This window comes from Eutrema salsugineum, unplaced genomic scaffold, assembly GCF_000478725.1.
Source record: "Eutrema salsugineum unplaced genomic scaffold, Eutsalg1_0 scaffold_14, whole genome shotgun sequence".
Taxonomy (NCBI): domain Eukaryota; kingdom Viridiplantae; phylum Streptophyta; class Magnoliopsida; order Brassicales; family Brassicaceae; genus Eutrema; species Eutrema salsugineum.
This window is the reverse complement of record NW_006256877.1, coordinates 4,685,150-4,703,519: the sequence shown is the minus strand read 5'-3', so window position 1 is coordinate 4,703,519 and position 18,370 is coordinate 4,685,150. Positions and strand designations below refer to the sequence as shown.

Sequence of the window (18,370 nt, the reverse complement as noted above, 5' to 3'; positions counted from 1 at the left end):
GAATAAAGCAAAGTAAAGATCCATGATGATCTTAATTTTCTCCTTTGTATAATAGGGAGACCACTTAAAAATCCCCCAAGGGATAACCAATATATATCTAGGTCCCAACTTGCTCGGATCAGCTTCTCCAATTCGGCAAAGCGAGAATGCCTAACTACTCTGATTGGATGCCAATCTCATGGAACCAGAAATCAACGTGTTCTCGTGCAGTGGAATGCGAAACGACCCGATGAGAAAATGAGGCACATGGAACGAGGGCGCGCCGTAAGAAATGTCATCGAAACCTTCTTCTTTTGCTTGACCTGAAAAGTAAGTCAACCATTGACCCCTAAAGTCATTCAGGCTTGGCCTCAAATCATACACTCAACAAAAAAAAAAACTCTTATCTCTCAAATCCTTCAATAATTCTCATTTTTCAATTCCGACTTAAAAATTTCTGATGTTTCGTCACGCTTTATTAATTTTCTCCATACTAGTTTCCGCCGCCGCTGCCGTCGGAGAAGGAGCAACGGCGGCGTACACTCCCACCGATGTTTTTCTCTTCAACTGCGGCGCTACCTCCGACACCGTCGACAACACTGGCCGGAACTGGACGGCGGAGAATCGGAAAATTCTGTCGTCGAATCCAGTCAACGCGTCGTTCCCTTCGGAATCATCATTCCAAGACTCCGGTGTTCCTCAGGTGCCTTACACGACGGCTCGAATTTTCCGATCTGAATTCACTTACAGTTTTCCAGTTTCTCCCGGCGATAAATTCCTCCGGTTATATATTTACCCGACCAGTTACAAACCGGGTTTCGACGCCGTCAACTCCTTGTTCTCCGTCACCGTCAACGGTTTCACTCTAATGGAAAACTTCAGCGCGGATTTAACGGTAAGGGCTTCCAAACCGGTATCAAATTTCTTAATCAAAGAGTTTATCGTCCCGGTTCACCACAACACGTTGAATCTCACCTTCACGCCGTCTCCGAACTCTTTAGCTTTCGTTAACGGAATCGAGATTCTCTCCATTCCTGACCGGTTTTACTCAAAGGGAGGATTTGACGACGTGATAACTAACGTCGGTAGCACCGTTGACTTCCACATAGACAACAAAACCGCTTTCGAGACCGTTTACCGGTTAAACGTAGCCGGACAAGACGTCAGCGACACGGATATGTTCAGGCGTTGGCTTTCCGATGATGAGTTCATACTCAGCGAAAACTCAGGACTCAAACCGGACGTACCGGATGCGGAAATAACCTACACAGAGGAAACTCCGGTTTACGTTGCGCCGGAAGATGTGTACAAGACGTTTCGCTCCATGGGGAACATCAAGAATCCTAAACTAAACCTTAACTTTAACTTGACATGGCCCTTAAATGTCGATGCCGGGTTTAACTATCTTGTTAGGCTTCATTTCTGTGAGACTTTACCTGAAGTAGACGAAACAGGAGAACGTGTCTTCTCCATCTTCTTGGGAAATCAGATGGCTAAGCTTGAGATGGATGTGATTCAGTTGAGCGGTGGTTCTCGGGTTCCGATGTATCTAGATTTCAATTTATATGTTGGTTCTGAAAATGGGCAGAGTCGTAATCTGCAACTTGACTTGCGTCCTTACAATGAGACGAGTCCAAGGTATCTTGACGCTATTCTGAATGGTTTAGAGATTCTCAAGCTGAGTGACCCTGAAGGTAATCTCGCTGGACCTAATCCAGATCCTCCACCACGTTTTACACCGAACTCTGCAACGCGAGAAAGAGAAAAAGACAAAGGAAAGTCTCATGTTTTGGTTATAATACTCGCAGTGGTTGGTTCTGCAATTGTGCTAGCAATGTTTGTTGTTGTCTTCATCATCATGAAGAGGAAGAAGAAGAAGAAGAAGAAGAAGGAGGAGTTTAGTGTAAATAACACAAGCAAGACTACAAGCTCGTGGACTCCTCTGCCTCATCATACCGGGTCCACGGGCTCATCTCTGCCGTCAGATCTCTGCCGTCGATTCTCAATCGTCGAAATCAAAGCCGCCACAAACGATTTCGAGGAGAAACTAGTCGTTGGAGTAGGCGGGTTTGGTACAGTTTACAAAGGAAGAATCGACGGTGGAGCCACGCTTGTGGCGGTTAAACGGTTAGAGATCTCATCGAACCAAGGAGCTAAAGAGTTCGAAACAGAGATCGAGATGCTCTCAATGCTCCGACACATACATCTCGTTTCTCTGATCGGATATTGCGACGACGAGAACGAGATGGTGCTTGTCTACGAGTATATGCCACACGGTACACTTAAAGACCATCTTTACAAGAGAAACAAGGTCTTTGATCCTCCATTGACGTGGAAACGGAGGTTAGAGATTTGCATTGGAGCGGCTCGTGGTCTACAGTATCTCCATACAGGCGCGAAGCACATGATCATACATAGAGACATCAAAACAACGAACATACTTCTTGATGAGAACTACGTAGCTAAAGTCTCTGACTTTGGGTTGTCTAAAGTGGGTCCTACTAGTGCATCTCAAACGCACGTCTCGACGGTCGTTAGAGGAACGTTTGGTTACTTGGACCCTGAGTATTGTCGCCGTCAAGTCTTGACGGAAAAATCTGACGTGTACTCATTTGGAGTTGTTCTTTTGGAGGTTATGTGTTGTAGACCGGTCAAACTCCAGAATGTTCCACCGGAAGAAGCAGATTTGATCAGATGGGTGAAGTCAAACTACAAGAAAGGAACCGTTGACGAGATCATCGACGAAGATCTAACGGCTGATATTACTCCGATATCGTTGGAGAAGTTCTGTGGGATCGCGGTGAGATGTGTTGAGGGTCGTGGAACCGAACGGCCATCAATGAACGACGTCGTTTGGGGGCTTGAGTTTGCGCTTCAGCTTCACGAGAGTGGTGAAAAGATTAATGACGTGGATTCTCTGGATATGCCACGTGGTGAGGTAGGTACGACAACGGACGGAGAAGATTTGTTTAGCAGAACTACAGGACACGTGTCGAAATCTACCACGTCCGATGGTGATGATTCTGTTCCTCTTGCGAGTGATTCGAGTTGGGGAGTATTTTCAGAGATCAAAGATCCTAAAGCAAGGTAGGTTTTGATTGTTGGAGTTACCATCCTGGTTATATGTATTATTATATTTTGTTAAATTATGATGTATATCTATTTTGTATTTAAAATTAAAATTATTTACTATATATATGTGGTCCAGCAGATTTCAATGTATATAAAACACTTATTTCTAGTATAATTTTGCTACATGTCAAAAGAGTTATTTTTTTTTCTAAAATCGATATCCGTCATTGGATGGGGAAGCTCTCTGGATCAAGTTAAACAGAGAACTGAATATTGCGGCATATCACTTGAAAATACAGTTGATCTATGTGTTTATTTCAATTAGATTCCTTCAAGGTTGTCAAACTAATTGTATTACTCTTATAATGTTTAATCTAATGAAATTAGGCGTTAAAATAAACAATTATTTTTTAGACTGTTTTTCGCTTAACGAAAAAATCACACAACTATCCTTCTAGAACAAAATAAAGAAGTAATTAAAAAAAAAAACGTTAATCATACCACATAATTATCCTTCTAGAATAAAAAGAAACAATTATTTTTGACAACCACATAAATATAATTATCCTTCTAGAACTAAAAATTATTTTTGACACCGCTTTTTTCTTAACGAAAAAATCACACAATTATCCTTCTTAATCAAAATAAACAAGCAATTTTTTATTTTATACGCTCAATCATACCACATAATTATCCTTCTAGAACAACAACAGAAAAAAATATATATCCTTTTTTATTTAGCAACAAAACAAGTATGTATCCTATAATAATAATTACTCTTTATTTCCCCGGGAAAAAAAAGAATGTAAATATTCCACATCCATGAAATCTCTTTATAATAAAATATATAAGTTCTTTCAAGCCCTAACCTAGCAAAATCTTTAACGTACTCTTTCTCACTATGATGACAATGTTAAAGAGGCAAAGATTAATTCGTGAGGGAAAAAGAGTTCAAGAAATAGTGCCCGAAAACATAGAGTTAATCCTGAAGTTCTCTAAAGGATTCATAATCGATGAAGAAGATCCTACGCAACCTTACGAGTACTTTAAAGTTATGGTATGGACAGACGCAGAAGATCAGTACGAAAGACAAGTGGTGAAGTCTTTCAGAGGCTTCCATTGGTTCAACGATAAGCAATACATTGTAATTCCTTTAGATTTTCCTGAAGATCAATACCTTTACATTGAATTTCAAAGAATAAATTCGTGGCAAGATCCCGGAACATCGAAGGGTATTACTGTGTTGGGTCGGGCGAAGATTCCATTGCCTCCTCGGACCAGCGATCGCCTGATCACTTGTAAGGCCGGCCTCGTCGGTTTGAACAGTGATCGATGTGTAGTGTTTAAGGGACACCTAGATATTTCTATGAAACTTCATAGATATGTGGATGCTGAATATTTATCTGATTAAGTTGCGTTTTTATTTTTATTCTTTAATCGTAATATAGTTTTTCTTCTGATTTTGCTCTTAATCTATAAAGAGTTATTTATAAGTTGTGTTTGATTGCTCTTGATTTATATGGGTGATTTTCTATCCCATCTATTCATTTATACGTATAGGTGTAGGGATGGTTATGAATCATGGCATGTATATGCAGTTTACCTAATAAAGTCTTGCGTACTGTTAGTTTTCGATCATACGTAAGTAATTGACGTATATTTTAGACTTAATTTTTTCTTTTCTTATAGAAATAAGATTGGTATGCCTCTAACTTTTCCTTTACCCAATTTAAAACTTTTTAAGCTTAACATAATCTTCTGAGGTCTGAGCATGGCTTCAATTGTGTAGAACTATCTTTGGTTCATAATATGCAATTTCGTGGGCTTAGCATGTTCTTTAGAAACTCTATTTTGAGATCAACGCTATTGTGAGATTGATGAGATAGACCAAGATCGAATGGTCGATATTACGAAGATAAAGTAAGATTTAACTGATAAAGAAAAGATTTAGATATTTGTCAATATTTTAGTTTAGGAATATTAATGTATGTATTATTTCTATTAGTTTAGGAAACTCAGTTGTTTCCATCTCTATATACATATACGATAGAATTTTTATAAATTAATACTCAATAAATTAATAATTATTATAAATTAATAAATTTATCTGGTCTGAATCGAGTCAATATTGTAAAAATCCATCAAATTTGATAAAATAATAATTTTTTCGAAACCCCTTTGTAAATATATGGTTCCAACATAAATATAAATTAATAATTATAAAATTTTATGTATATATAGATAAGATGTAATATGCTAAAATATGATTAATATGTTGTTTTTTTTTATTTAAGTTTAAAATTTTATTAAAAATCATCTCTTTATTTAATTCTTACGGAAATCTATTATTCTTCCAATAAATCAAATATTCATCCACTAACACAATTATGTTATTATATACTGTATGATATTCAAAGGAAAAATTAAACATCTCTCTTTTTATTTTATTTTTCTCCCAAGATTAGTAGCCTATATATTTTTTTTTTTTGAAAAGGCCTTATATATTTAAATCTTTCCAAACCCCAATGCAGCCGAAGTCTTAAATTACTCATTCACGATGTTTATCTTAGCGGAAGCAGAAAATAATGAAAAACAGAGATTACTGTCTCATGAAGGAAAAAGGAAAATGGATCATGTAAAAAAAATTAAGGGTTTATAGATTAAACTAGATTTTGACCCGTGCTGTGCACGGGATTATGTTCTAATCAGTTTAGATATCTAGTTTTAACGTATGTAGACATACTATATTTATAAACTAATGATTTGTACTAAATTATATATAATTTAGAGTTAGATTAATAATTGTGTGTAGAGGAATGTTGTATTGTAATTGTCTTTAGCATTTTTTTTGTTACTTTGTTATATTATTGTTTTGGTTATTTGTTAGTTATTAAATAGTAAAATATGATTCGATAATTCATATTAGATATTGATGTGTGTAGACAAAAAAATCACGAATGTGATGTAAAATGGCATAAGCATTTGAATTAAGTGTCGATATTAAAAAAGTTCAAATCATGAAAATAATAATAGAATTAAATTAATTATGAATTAAGAATAATATATGGAATAGAAATACATTAAACTTCATAATCCGAATATGAAAAAGATGAGTTCATTCCTCTTATTATTACTAATGCAAATGAAAATGTACAATCATAGATAAATAATAAAAGCAAAACTCTACTAATCCATCACATTAGAATTTCCAGATGTGTTTTCCGCAGTCCTTCTCTTGTTCCAAAGACTGTATAAAAAAAAGAAAAAATAGTATAGTTACGATATGAGGCAAAAATAATATGGAAATATAGATATCCAAATTATTTACTATATTACTCAAGTCTGAAACGGAGGACTTCATCGATCGGTGGTGCAACAATGAAACGGGATAGTCTTCCTCCATCGTAATCATAGATAGTCATTCCATCTAAGCAAATATTATATGTTAGGAATATTATTAAACAGTAATAAAACAATCTAATATGAACTATTATTTAAACATACTCATATTTCTGTGAACAACCCAATCCGTCAAAACACATATGGCGTATTGTCCTTTCATAAGTTTGCAATCACACTTTTCTTTGATGTCATATGCCAAAACACCACGGGCAACGCAATCAAGCGTGTAATCCCTTAAGAAATGAATGAATATAAGTTGTATTAATGAAGAAAAAACAATCAACTTTATACTGTATATGACAGACTTACTCAAAATCTCTTATACGGAAACAAATGGTTGGGACCATTGTTCCATCTGGATGAACAGCAGTTACAATGTTTCCAATTGGTTTATCAAGAACACCTAATAAATCTGTTGGGACATATATGAGATTTATAAATTTGTATACATGAAAGTAGTTAATAAACAAAAAAAGTATAAATAAATGAAGCATATGTATTTTTTGTATGTTATATAATCAAATACGTACCAATTGGGTAGTAGTGTGTATGGCTTATTGTAAACATGACTGAAATCTGTCAACTTATGGAATGGATCTTCTGTCAAATGTCAAATGGTCGAGGCCTTTGTCTGATTGTTTAGGATTATTTGAAAAGCATGTCTGAGTCATTCTTTCTTCCCAGTTGGAATTAATCACACCAAACTTCGAAACTTCAACCCAAGCACCTTCTAAGAAAACACGTTCAATGTATGAAAGTTGAAGGTTGTCAACCGATGTAGCAATATTGGATCCCTGAATTTTTCATAAAATTTTGTCTAAGAAAATATGAATATAAAAATTATAAAATTACATATATAGTGTTTTTATAAAAACTTACATCTTCATCTATCAAAATGAAACTCATTCCTGGTAGACTATTTCCATCAAAGGATTCCCAACGTTTGTAAATCTTCACTTTGATGGTTTGTTTGTACTCTTCACAAGCAGTGACATCCTTAACCATTTGATAGTCAGCCATTATAAGTAGTACGAAAACTTTAGGTTTAAGTTTGGATTTAGTATTTTGGGTTTAGGGTTTATTATATTTTTGAGGGTTTAGAGTCTAGTTTTGAGAGGGTTAAAATTTTAATTTTAATTTTATGGTATTTGTGGAAAAAGCAATGTTTGTGATAGTTTTAGAAAAAAATATTAATAATAGTATTATGTTTGGAATGAAATCTTGTTTTAGTGGTATTTTTGAGAATTAAATTTGTCGAGCAATTTGAACTAGTTTCGCTAGGCAGACCAGGAAAACATAAGCAAACTAACTCATTCTTCTTTACTATATGTCATATAGTGAATAGTGGTCCCATTGATCTAGTTGATTTACTAATTGGTTCACATAAACTTATAATTTAGAGAAATGAAAATATCTGTATATTTGGTTTTAAATCAGCAAATATTAGACTTAGTGACCAGAGTCTTCTAGGTTAGTGAGTGATTGAACGGTATTTGTTTGATTGTTTTTGTTTTTTAAGTTAATAGTTTTTTTGGTTGACAGAGTCTTCTACGTTTGTGTTTGTTTGATTATTCTCGATCTGATTAATTTATTCGAAACATCTCAGTCATAAGTCAACGGTTGACCCATAGACTCACTCACTTTTTTTTTTTTTTTTGAAAATATTAGACTCATTCGCTTCATGTCTTATCTTCTTCATAATCGGCCTAGATCTTGTTTTTTTTTTCTTTCTTAAAAACAAATCCGATGATCTGCTACATTTTATTTGTTTTGAATATTCTCGTTTCCGTCACCAATGGAGCAACGGCGGCATACGATCCCACCGAAATCTTCTTCATCAATTGCGGCGCTACCTACAACACAGTCGACGGTGGCCGAACTTGGACGTCGGAGGAGCACAAGCTTATGGCGTCGAATATACTCAACGCATCGTTCTCTTCAAATGTTTTATACAAAGACGTTGTGGATTACCAGATTCCGTACATGGAAGCTCGGATTTTCCAATCTGAATTCACCTACAGTGTTCCACTCTCTCCCGGCTTGAAATTCCTCCGGTTATACTTTTACCCGACCCGTTACATATCCGGTTTCGACGCCGTCAATTCATTCTTCTCCGTCACCGTCAACGGTTTCACTCTCTTGAAAAACTTCAGTCCCGATTTAACCATAAGGACTTCCAAAACCGGAATCAAGTCAAACCTGAAAGTGCATATTCGTGGCTAGCTCTATGTGCGTTCTAATATACTTCACGACCATAATGAACATATGACAAGCATAAAGTAAAGAACACACGGCATTTTTAACGAGGTTCAGTTTCCCTACATACTTGAGACCTAGTCCAGAACAAATCCACTAGAACAAGATTGCAATTACAATTGCGGTAGTATCCAACACTACAATGCCTACCACTCTTTTCTAGATAGAGAACCTTTAGATACGATATCTCTACAAAGACTACCGCTCGGCTACAACCGATACAAACACCATCTTCCAGATGTGTTTATACTCCATAAACTATCACCAATGAACTTTACAAGTCTCGTATGGTGGGACGACGCCACACACCTGTGTGCATCTTACAACAATACCCTAAGCGCGTCACCTGTTTATGAAACCGCCTTTTGGTATATATATCGATCCTAAACCCTAGGATCTTCAACAGATTCGGCTAGATACAACTTGCTCCCCAAGTTTATCTACTTACCAAATCTGTTACACCAGATATACGTTCCAGTGATTTTATCCAGCTCAGCAAACCACTTGCCACGTCAGCTTCTGCGCCACACCAAGTTCTTGCCTCCTGATATGACGATTGACTCATCAACTGACTCATCGACTAACTCATCGACTAACTCATTGACTGATTCATCGTCTGATACATCCGCTGATGTAACCAACTGCAATATTCTTGATCACCACAATATTTTTCCATCAGGTGTTGATCACTGATTATCACTCGCATATACCACTGTTTTCGCATCTGCTCTACTAGCACCTGCATCAAACACTGCCTCAGCAACTGCATCAGAAACTGCCCAGTGTCCCTGTCTGAACTGCCACATTAAGATCATCGATTCTGTCTCAATCTAGCATATGTGTCTTGTTTCCACAGCTCACGCTTTAGCCTCACGTCATCAGAAGCTATGTACTGCTTCCTTGTATTACTTCGTGAGTTACTTTGAACTGATACAACAACTACTTCTAGACACTTGCTCAAGTCAGTCAACACAACACTTTCAAAACCTTCCAAAGAGTTTATCGTTCCGGTTAACCAGTCTCTCAATCTCACCTTCACGCCGTCTCCGAATTCGGTAGCTTTCGTAAACGGCATCGAGATTGTTTCCATGCCTGATCGGTTTTATTCAAAGGGAGGTTTTGACGACGTCATCACAAACGTTGTTAGCACCGTTGACTTTGAAATTGATAACACAACGGCTTTCGAGACCATTCACCGGTTAAACGTAGCCGGCCAAGACGTCAGCAAAAGTATCTCGACGCTATTCTGAATGATTCTCAAGATGAGTGATTTTGACAGTAATCTCGCTGGACCTAATCCAAATCCTACACCAAAATCTGTAACGCAGGATATAAGAAAAGGCAAAGGCAAATCACATGTTGTGGTTATAACACTCACAGTGATTGGTCTCGCAATTGGGCTGGTGACGTTCATTGTTATCCTCAAGTTGTTGATGCGTCAGATGAAGAGGAAGAAGAATAGGAAGGAAAATAGTGTCATCATGTTCAAGGTTTTATTGAAACAATACACTTACGCAGAAGTGAAGAGAATTACAAAGTCATTTTCACACATTGTTGGGAAAGGAGGATTTGGAACTGTCTATGGAGGAAGCCTCTCTAACGATCGTAAGGTTGCGGTAAAGGTATTGAAGGATTTGAAGGGAAATGGTGAAGATTTCATCAACGAAGTTGCTAGCATGAGCCAAACATCTCATGCAAACATTGTATCTCTTCTTGGTTTCTGCAATGAAGGGTCCAAAAGAGCAATTATATATGAGTTTCTAGAGAATGGGTCCTTGGATCAGTTCATCTCTAGAAAGAAGCCATTGACTCTCGATGTGACAACGCTATATGCCATCGCGCTAGGCATTGCTCGTGGATTGGAGTACTTGCATTACGGATGCAAAACAAGAATTGTGCATTTGGACATTAAACCTCAGAATATTCTGCTAGATGGCAATCTTTGTCCTAAAGTCTCAGACTTTGGCCTTGCTAAATTATGTGAAAAGAGAGAAAGCATTATGTCACTGATAGATGCAAGAGGAACTATAGGTTACATTGCACCTGAGGTGTTCTCAAGAATGTATGGCGGAATCTCCCATAAGTCAGATGTGTACAGTTATGGAATGTTGGTCCTCGAGATGATCGGAGCAAGAAACAAAGAAATAATTGAAACCACAGCTTCCAACGCTAGCTCAACCTACTTTCCTGATTGGGTCTATAAAGGATCTTGAAAACGGACAACAACAAACGTGGAGACTTGGAGATGAGATAACTAAAGAGGAAAAAGAGATTGCAAAAAAGATGGTCTTGGTGAGTCTCTGGTGTATTCAACCTTGCCCAACAGATCGTCCATCGATGAACAAAGTCGTCGAGATGATAGAGGGAAGTCTGGATGATCTTGAAGTCCCCCCTAAGCCTTCTATGCATATTTCCACAAGGTTTATTCCTGAATCTTCTTCACTTACTTCACTTTCTAATGGCGAGGAAGATGGGGAAAACTCAAACCTTTGATTCTACGAATATATAGCGCCAAAGTGTGGTTCATTTCTGATTTCTATTGAAAGAAATCTAAAAGATAAGAAACATTTTAAAATACAGTAGGATAGTGTTCAAATATTTTCTAAAGAATCTGATAGTATCAGTATCATGTTATGCATATGTTTTTTCTTGAAACGGGATATCATGTACTGTATTACTCCTAGAAAACCCGGTTTACTTTTGTGATAAAGTTGGCACGACCTACTAATGTGCACGTTGAGTATCATTTGATTAGTTAGAAAGTTGATTACTTACATAAATAACAGTTAATTTGGTAAGCAATTTTTTAAATGATACGGGTTTAATTGAATTCATTGTGACACCACAACGCTAACATTTTTAACTCAAACATACAATACTAGACAAAAGTAATGGTTTATTCCCTTACTAACTAAGTAGATATGTCTTTGAAAAGATAAAAAGGTTAATTACATCAACTAGTTAGTGTGAAGTTTACCAAAAAAAAAACTAGTTAATGCTAACCTAGAGTTTCTTTATTAACAAAATATAAATTAGTATGTATTCCCAAATTTAAAAGAAAATCGTAGAGGAAACGAACACCAATTTGATTTTTAGGTTCAATCGCATTTCTCTGTCGATTTCATAAACGAAAAATGAACCTCTCAGACGATGTTTCCAAAGTTATTGTGGATCTAAACTAAATTAGATTTCATGTTGACCAAAGAAATAAACTAAATTAGATTTCATTTGTTTATTTGTTTTCTCGAGAAAATTATAAATTAATACGCAATGCGCAATTTTCCACGAGGAAATGACAACGTGGTTGGAAAAGAAACAGCATCAAATCGATATTCCATGGCTAGAAAATAAGATCCTTATTAGACAGAACACTAAAATCCTTAAGTTTCTCTCCACCGAAACCTCAATATTCTTAAGGGAGATAAAGAATACCCAACAATTTAAAAAAAAAAATATTTTTGAGATGGGCAACAAGAAACTGTTGACTGGTAGGACGTCAAGCAGAGGTTATGGTAGTGGAAGCAGAGATCCTCTGTTGCAGAACCAGGTCTGTTTTCCAATTCCATAAATCTTTCTTGTTCTTACTTTTATGTCGATGATTCATGCTTTTTTGTAAAGTTTCATGATCGATGTCCGGAAAGGTTTTGTCCTTTGACTCTGGAAGTTGAGTCAATTTATCAGAAATTTCTTAATTTGTAACTGTTATTTGAAGATTTGTGGTTTTTAGAACACTCGCGAGTGTCATGTGACTTAGAATTACTGGTCAATTCGAAGAGTCTGGCTAATTTTTTGAAGGGTTCTCACTTTACCAGTGATCATTCAATTTGAACAATTAGATTGTCCTAACAGAAGCTAGTCACAGAAGAAGGTTTGAATCTTGAATCTGATTGTGGCTCAGTGAAAAAACCTTGGCTCATATAACTAACCGAATTTCTAATTGTTTGATTGTCCTAACACACAGAAGGTCCTTCAAAATTTGATTCTTGAATCTTATTTTGCCATGTTTATGCTTGAAAACTAAGAATGTGCTTCAGTGAAAACCTTGGCTCCAAATAACTAAGCGAATTTCTAACTGTTAGTTTGTCTTAACAGAAGCTAGTCACAGAAGAAAGTCCTTCAAAGTTTGATTCTTGAATATGATTTTGCCATGTTTATGCTTGAAATGTGCTTCAATGAAAACCTTGGCTCCATATAACTAACCGACTTTCTAACTGTTATTTTGTTTACTCATTCTTCTTTCGAGCAGACAAGCGAGAATGGTCCGAATGATCTCGAGCACGGTGTAACTGAGGTATTTGTTTGTGCTGTTTTTGACACAAACTTTTTATAAGTAGAAGTGATATTATCTTATTTGGTTTTTTTCAGGCAGCAAATGTAGGGTTTGGCAGAGTCTTTTCGTTGGTGAGTGGATTCTTGGTCAGCAAAATCGTTTAGTAGTTTTATATAAAGATTCGTGATTTACTCAAAAATTTATGCTTTCCAGGCAAAACCTGATGCAGGAAAGCTAGTGATTGGTACCATTGCTTTGTTGATAGCTTCAACAACGAATCTCCTCGTTGTATGTGTCTCATCTCTCTATCTTTGACTTCATATTAGGAGTTAATACTGTAGAAGGACTAATATCTCTTTTTTTTTTATGTGATGCAGCCAAAATTTGGTGGAATGATTATAGACATTGTATCCAGAGATGTCAAGACGCCTGAACAACAAACGGAATCCATTCGCGCTGTTAGAAACGCCGTAGTAATCATTTTGCTTATCGTTGTTATTGGGTAATTACATTCTTCAAGATTCTTCCTTTAGTCATTGCTTTGAGCTTTAGAGTTTTGGTTTGGTTCTATAACTTTTACTTTTCTGTTTTCTTGGTTTCTTTAGATCGTTATGCACAGCTGTGCGAGCGTGGCTATTTAATTCAGCCAGTGAAAGAGTTGTGGCTCGATTGAGAAAGGATTTGTTCAAACACTTAATGCATCAGGTAAAGAATTTACTCAAGACTCTTATGGTTTCCTTTATCTATTGCTTTGGTTCTTTTGGTTAGTCTTTCACGCATTGTCTGTGACTTTTGATATCTAATGAGTTAACTCCACAAGAACTTGATATGCTTTTATAAGAGAAAGAAACTTAAAAATGTTTTTTTGTTGCTCTCTGCTGACAGGAAATAGCATTTTATGATGTTACGAAAACCGGAGAACTCTTAAGTAGACTATCTGAAGACACTCAAATCATAAAAAACGCTGCAACTACAAATCTTTCTGAAGCTCTTCGTAATGTAACAACCGCGCTTATTGGAGTTGGTTTCATGTTTACATCATCTTGGAAACTAACATGTAAGATGCTTCTCCTTTCTTGTTTGGTTTCTGTTACCAATAGATGGAATAAGAAGACAGACTTAATCTTCTTGTTCATGCTTTTACAGTGTTGGCACTAGTAGTGGTTCCAGTAATTTCAGTTGCAGTGAAACAATTCGGGCGATATCTCCGTGAACTTTCACACACAACTCAAGCAGCAGCTGCTGTTGCTGCATCAATTGCTGAGGTTATCTTTTTTTTCCCGTTTCTCATATAGATGTCTTTTCTCTGTTAGTATTTAAAAACTGGATTGGATCAATGTTTAGGAATCTTTTGGAGCAATCCGAACAGTTAGATCTTTCGCAAAAGAAGGTTATATGGTATCACAATACTCCGAGAAAGTCGATGAGACTCTGAAGCTAGGACTTAAACAAGCTGTGAGTCTTTGTGGAATAAACCATTTCCTAAATGTTAAATCTTTTTTTGATGTTTCTCTGAGAGGATATATCTGTTTTCTGAGTGATTTAGGTACTTGTTGGTCTGTTCTTTGGAGGACTAAATGCAGCTTTCACGTTATCTGTTATTACGGTTGTTAGTTATGGAGCATACTTAACAATAACTGGTTCCATGACCGTTGGAGCACTCACTTCCTTCATTCTATATAGCCTCACAGGTTTCATTTGCATCTGTGTTTCTTCCTTTATTTGGTATTTGTGGAAGAGATATTGTGTTTAAACTAAGATATTGTTTTGGCAGTTGGTTCATCGGTATCTTCTTTATCGAGTTTGTACACAACTGCAATGAAAGCTGCAGGCGCTAGTAGAAGGGTTTTTCAGATCTTGGACCGTGTTTCTAGCATGGCAAATTCAGGGGATAAGTGTCCTGTAGGGTGAGATTTCCTCTTATATTCCCAAGATTACTTTTCTATATCATAAGAACACTTTCTGTTTATATCTTGGGAGTATTATGATTGCAGTAATCCTGATGGAGATGTGGAAATAAATGACGTCTGGTTTGCTTATCCTTCTCGCCCCAGTCACATGATACTCAAGGTAACACAAATTGTCAAATTCTTTGTTAACACAAATTTTATCAGAAGAAACATAAAAAGGTTTAGGATGATGTCTGGTTAGTTTTTCCTTCACCTTATAGACAATTACCATGATGAAAGTATGGTAGAACAATCAAGGTTTGGTGTTTTTTTTTTTGTAATCTTCTTGACTCAAGCGTTACTAAAATGTCAGAGGAAACAATATTATACATTTTGGAGGATTATAACGCTGAATATGTGCAGGGAATATCGTTGAGGTTGACACCAGGTTCAAAAGTTGCACTTGTTGGACCAAGTGGTGGAGGAAAAGTAAGTTCAGATCAAACGGTTTTCTGTATATTATAAGAACACTTCCGGTTCGGTTTTAATACAGTTTCAGTTTTGGTTTGTTTTTCAAGAAATTAACATGTATTTCAATATGAAAGATTTGTAAAGAAATTGCTGTTTTGATCGGTTTTGGTTACGGAAATATGCAGACGACCATAGCCAATTTGATAGAGAGATTCTATGATCCTGTCAAGGGAAAGATTTTGCTTAATGGAGTTTCTTTGATGGAAATATCTCATCAATACCTTCACAAACAGGTAAATTTCTCTGTTTCTTGAATCATTCATGTCAATGGTAGAACCAAAATCTTGAATTTCCTCTGAATTCGTTTCAGATCAGCATTGTAAGCCAAGAACCGATTCTTTTCAACTGTTCAGTGGAAGAGAACATCGCATATGGATTTGACGGTGAAGCTAGTCTTTCAGATATAGAAAATGCAGCGGTAAGCACCTCCCAAAACAACAGTGAACCCGGTGTTTGAACCCTTATTGGCGTGAGCTGATCGGAAACAAAATGAAATGTTGTGGCAGAAAATGGCGAATGCACACGAGTTCATAGAAACATTCCCAGATAAGTATAAAACCGTTGTTGGAGAACGAGGAATACGTCTCTCAGGAGGACAGAAACAGAGGATTGCAATCGCGAGGGCGCTTCTTACAAACCCTAGAGTCTTACTTCTTGATGAAGCAACAAGTGCACTTGATGCTGAAAGCGAATATCTTGTTCAGGTAATAAAACAGGACTTTGGAATCAAACATCAAAAGACTAATTAAGATTAAAAGTCAAAAACTTACTCATATCTTGAAAATTCTGTTTGCAGGATGCGATGGACTCGTTGATGGCGGGAAGAACGGTTCTGGTGATAGCTCATAGGTTATCGACGGTTAAGACTGCAGATTGTGTGGCGGTTATATCAGATGGTCAAGTGGCTGAGAAAGGCACTCATGATGAGCTTCTTAGCTTTAATGGAATCTACACTAATCTTGTCAAGAGGCAGCTTCAAAGTTCTTCCTCTGTAACCAACTTGTGAGATACTAGTATTCTTTTGACAACAGCGGAAGAAGAAAACATAGATCTTTGTTTATGAAACTAAAAACTTCTCTATGACTGGGAGGCAGTGCAGATCAAGAAATATGTTTACCTGGGAGATATATCGATTTAGAATGTATATGTTTACTATATTAGGACTAGGATTTATTGTTTAATATTTTATAACTCGTGAAAAAAAACTATGAAAAAACAATAAAAAAACTAAAATTAGAACTCCAGCAAAATAAATAATATGAGACTACTAAATTATTTATATAAAAAACAAAAAAAAAATTCCTTTTAGTATTAGTAATTTATTGTTTAGTTTTAATCGAAATAAAAATTTTTAAAAAAATAATAAATTTTCTTTATGTGATCATGAGTTAACAATTTTGAAACATTTTGCTTTATATAATAAGATATATATAGCTGATGTCTTGTACAACATGGTTTGACTTGGCTAAAATACCGAAAAACTAAAGTGGAACAGAACTGAATTAAAAGGTATCCATTGAATTGAACTATATATATTGAAATTGAACTAAATAGTTATAAGTACCTGAATGTTTCCTCTTAAATATAGTTAACTTGTATATTTTATGTTTTTTATTTGTTAGTTATATAAACGAATATTTTTAATAATAATACTCATTCTTTTTATTCACAATAATAATCTATCACAATATTAGCGTGATATATTATATAGGTTACGGATATTTGATTGAATTTTGACATATAATCATCGCATCTCACTATGTTATTGTGATATTATTTAAAATTAAATAAAGAAAATCACTTTTTCAGTTGGGCTAACTAAAAGAAAAGAAAACTAACACATTTGAAAGAAAAGATGATATAAAGATGACCGAGTCTAAGTCTCGAAAGTCAAGGGAATGTTAAGTGTCTGAGAGAGTCAGGCCACTCATTTCATAATTTCACACTCTTAAGATAACATGGCACCAAAATGGCGGATTCGAAAATGTGACCTTATTTGACATGTCTTACTATATGACCACTCAGTTTTTAAGACACTTTCTCTAGATAACAGGGCTGGCATGAGTGATAAATTTTAAAAACGAGGTAGTTACTATCTTAATTACACATGAAATTCAAAAAACTAATTTAATTCTAAGAATCAATATTTATATCCTCAACATTTAAAGTTTTATATAACTAAAAAAATCTTCAGTGATAACTGAGAAAAAGAAATTAAAAACTGCAGATCAATAGTTTCACGGTAAAAGAAGGAAAAAATATACGCTATATGGTAGATGGTAAAAAAAAATGGAGTGTATCATTTTCGTCCCAACTGTGCCATTATCAGCCCATTATCCTTTAGCCGTCCATCTTATACAACGCTTCTTATTAGTTGTGACTTGTGAAGAACATGTGAACTGCTGTGAAGGACATGTGAACTTGTCCACCATTGTACAAACATATTTTTCCATTTATTTTATTTTATTTTAATAACGTGAATCATCAAAAGCTGAAACCTATATTAATTTTTTAAGATCTATGAAAACTTGAGTTTCTTTGTCACTAAAAAAAATTACTGATGACCAAATAAAGATAGTATAATAAATTTAAACTAGAATTTGATCATTGATGTACTTAGAATATAACCCTATATAATCTACAACAAACTAAATAGTATTTAGAGACTGAAATAAATGCTAAATGAAATTAACGATCTAAACGATGGATCCGACTTCAGAAAAAATCATATGAAACATAAATTGGATGACATATAATCACGCAGGAAAAACATTATGCATCATTCTCTAGCTCAAATCACTAGACTATATATCTCCTCCCTGAGTATCAAATCTCTGTGTTATAGATCTGTGGATACTAACTCTAGTTGAATTCACAAAACACAATAACACTATCTCTCATTGGTTACTGATATTTTTTTTCTCGTCTATGCTCTTTCAAGCATATAGCAAACTCTTTTGACGTGTAAATA

General features: G+C 35.5%; 3 protein-coding genes across 3 annotated transcripts; all 3 read left to right on the top strand.

The window, feature by feature from the left end:
* Window positions 1-360: 360 nt before the first annotated feature.
* Window positions 361-3,246, top strand: LOC18022626 (putative receptor-like protein kinase At5g39000). The gene has a single exon (XM_006405608.2). It carries the CDS (start codon window positions 440-442, stop codon window positions 3,068-3,070), a length of 2,631 nt encoding a protein of 876 aa, XP_006405671.1. The 5' UTR covers window positions 361-439; the 3' UTR covers window positions 3,071-3,246.
* A 4,953-nt stretch (window positions 3,247-8,199) lies between these two features.
* LOC18022624 (probable receptor-like protein kinase At5g39020) lies at window positions 8,200-11,202 on the top strand. The gene is given in 4 exon segments (XM_024158651.1): window positions 8,200-8,671; window positions 9,706-9,933; window positions 9,964-10,910; window positions 10,912-11,202. Coding segments are annotated over 4 exon segments (1,938 nt in total).
* Window positions 11,203-12,018: 816 nt separating this feature from the next.
* Window positions 12,019-16,522, top strand: LOC18022623 (ABC transporter B family member 27). Its single transcript, XM_006405605.2, has 17 exons — window positions 12,019-12,256; window positions 12,956-13,000; window positions 13,075-13,110; window positions 13,193-13,267; window positions 13,357-13,481; window positions 13,585-13,684; window positions 13,865-14,036; window positions 14,126-14,244; window positions 14,324-14,434; window positions 14,526-14,670; window positions 14,754-14,886; window positions 14,974-15,049; window positions 15,292-15,357; window positions 15,525-15,632; window positions 15,710-15,817; window positions 15,906-16,103; window positions 16,196-16,522. Exons 1-17 carry the CDS (start codon window positions 12,173-12,175, stop codon window positions 16,403-16,405), a joined length of 1,911 nt encoding a protein of 636 aa, XP_006405668.1. The 5' UTR covers window positions 12,019-12,172; the 3' UTR covers window positions 16,406-16,522.
* The last annotated feature ends 1,848 nt before the right edge of the window (window positions 16,523-18,370 follow it).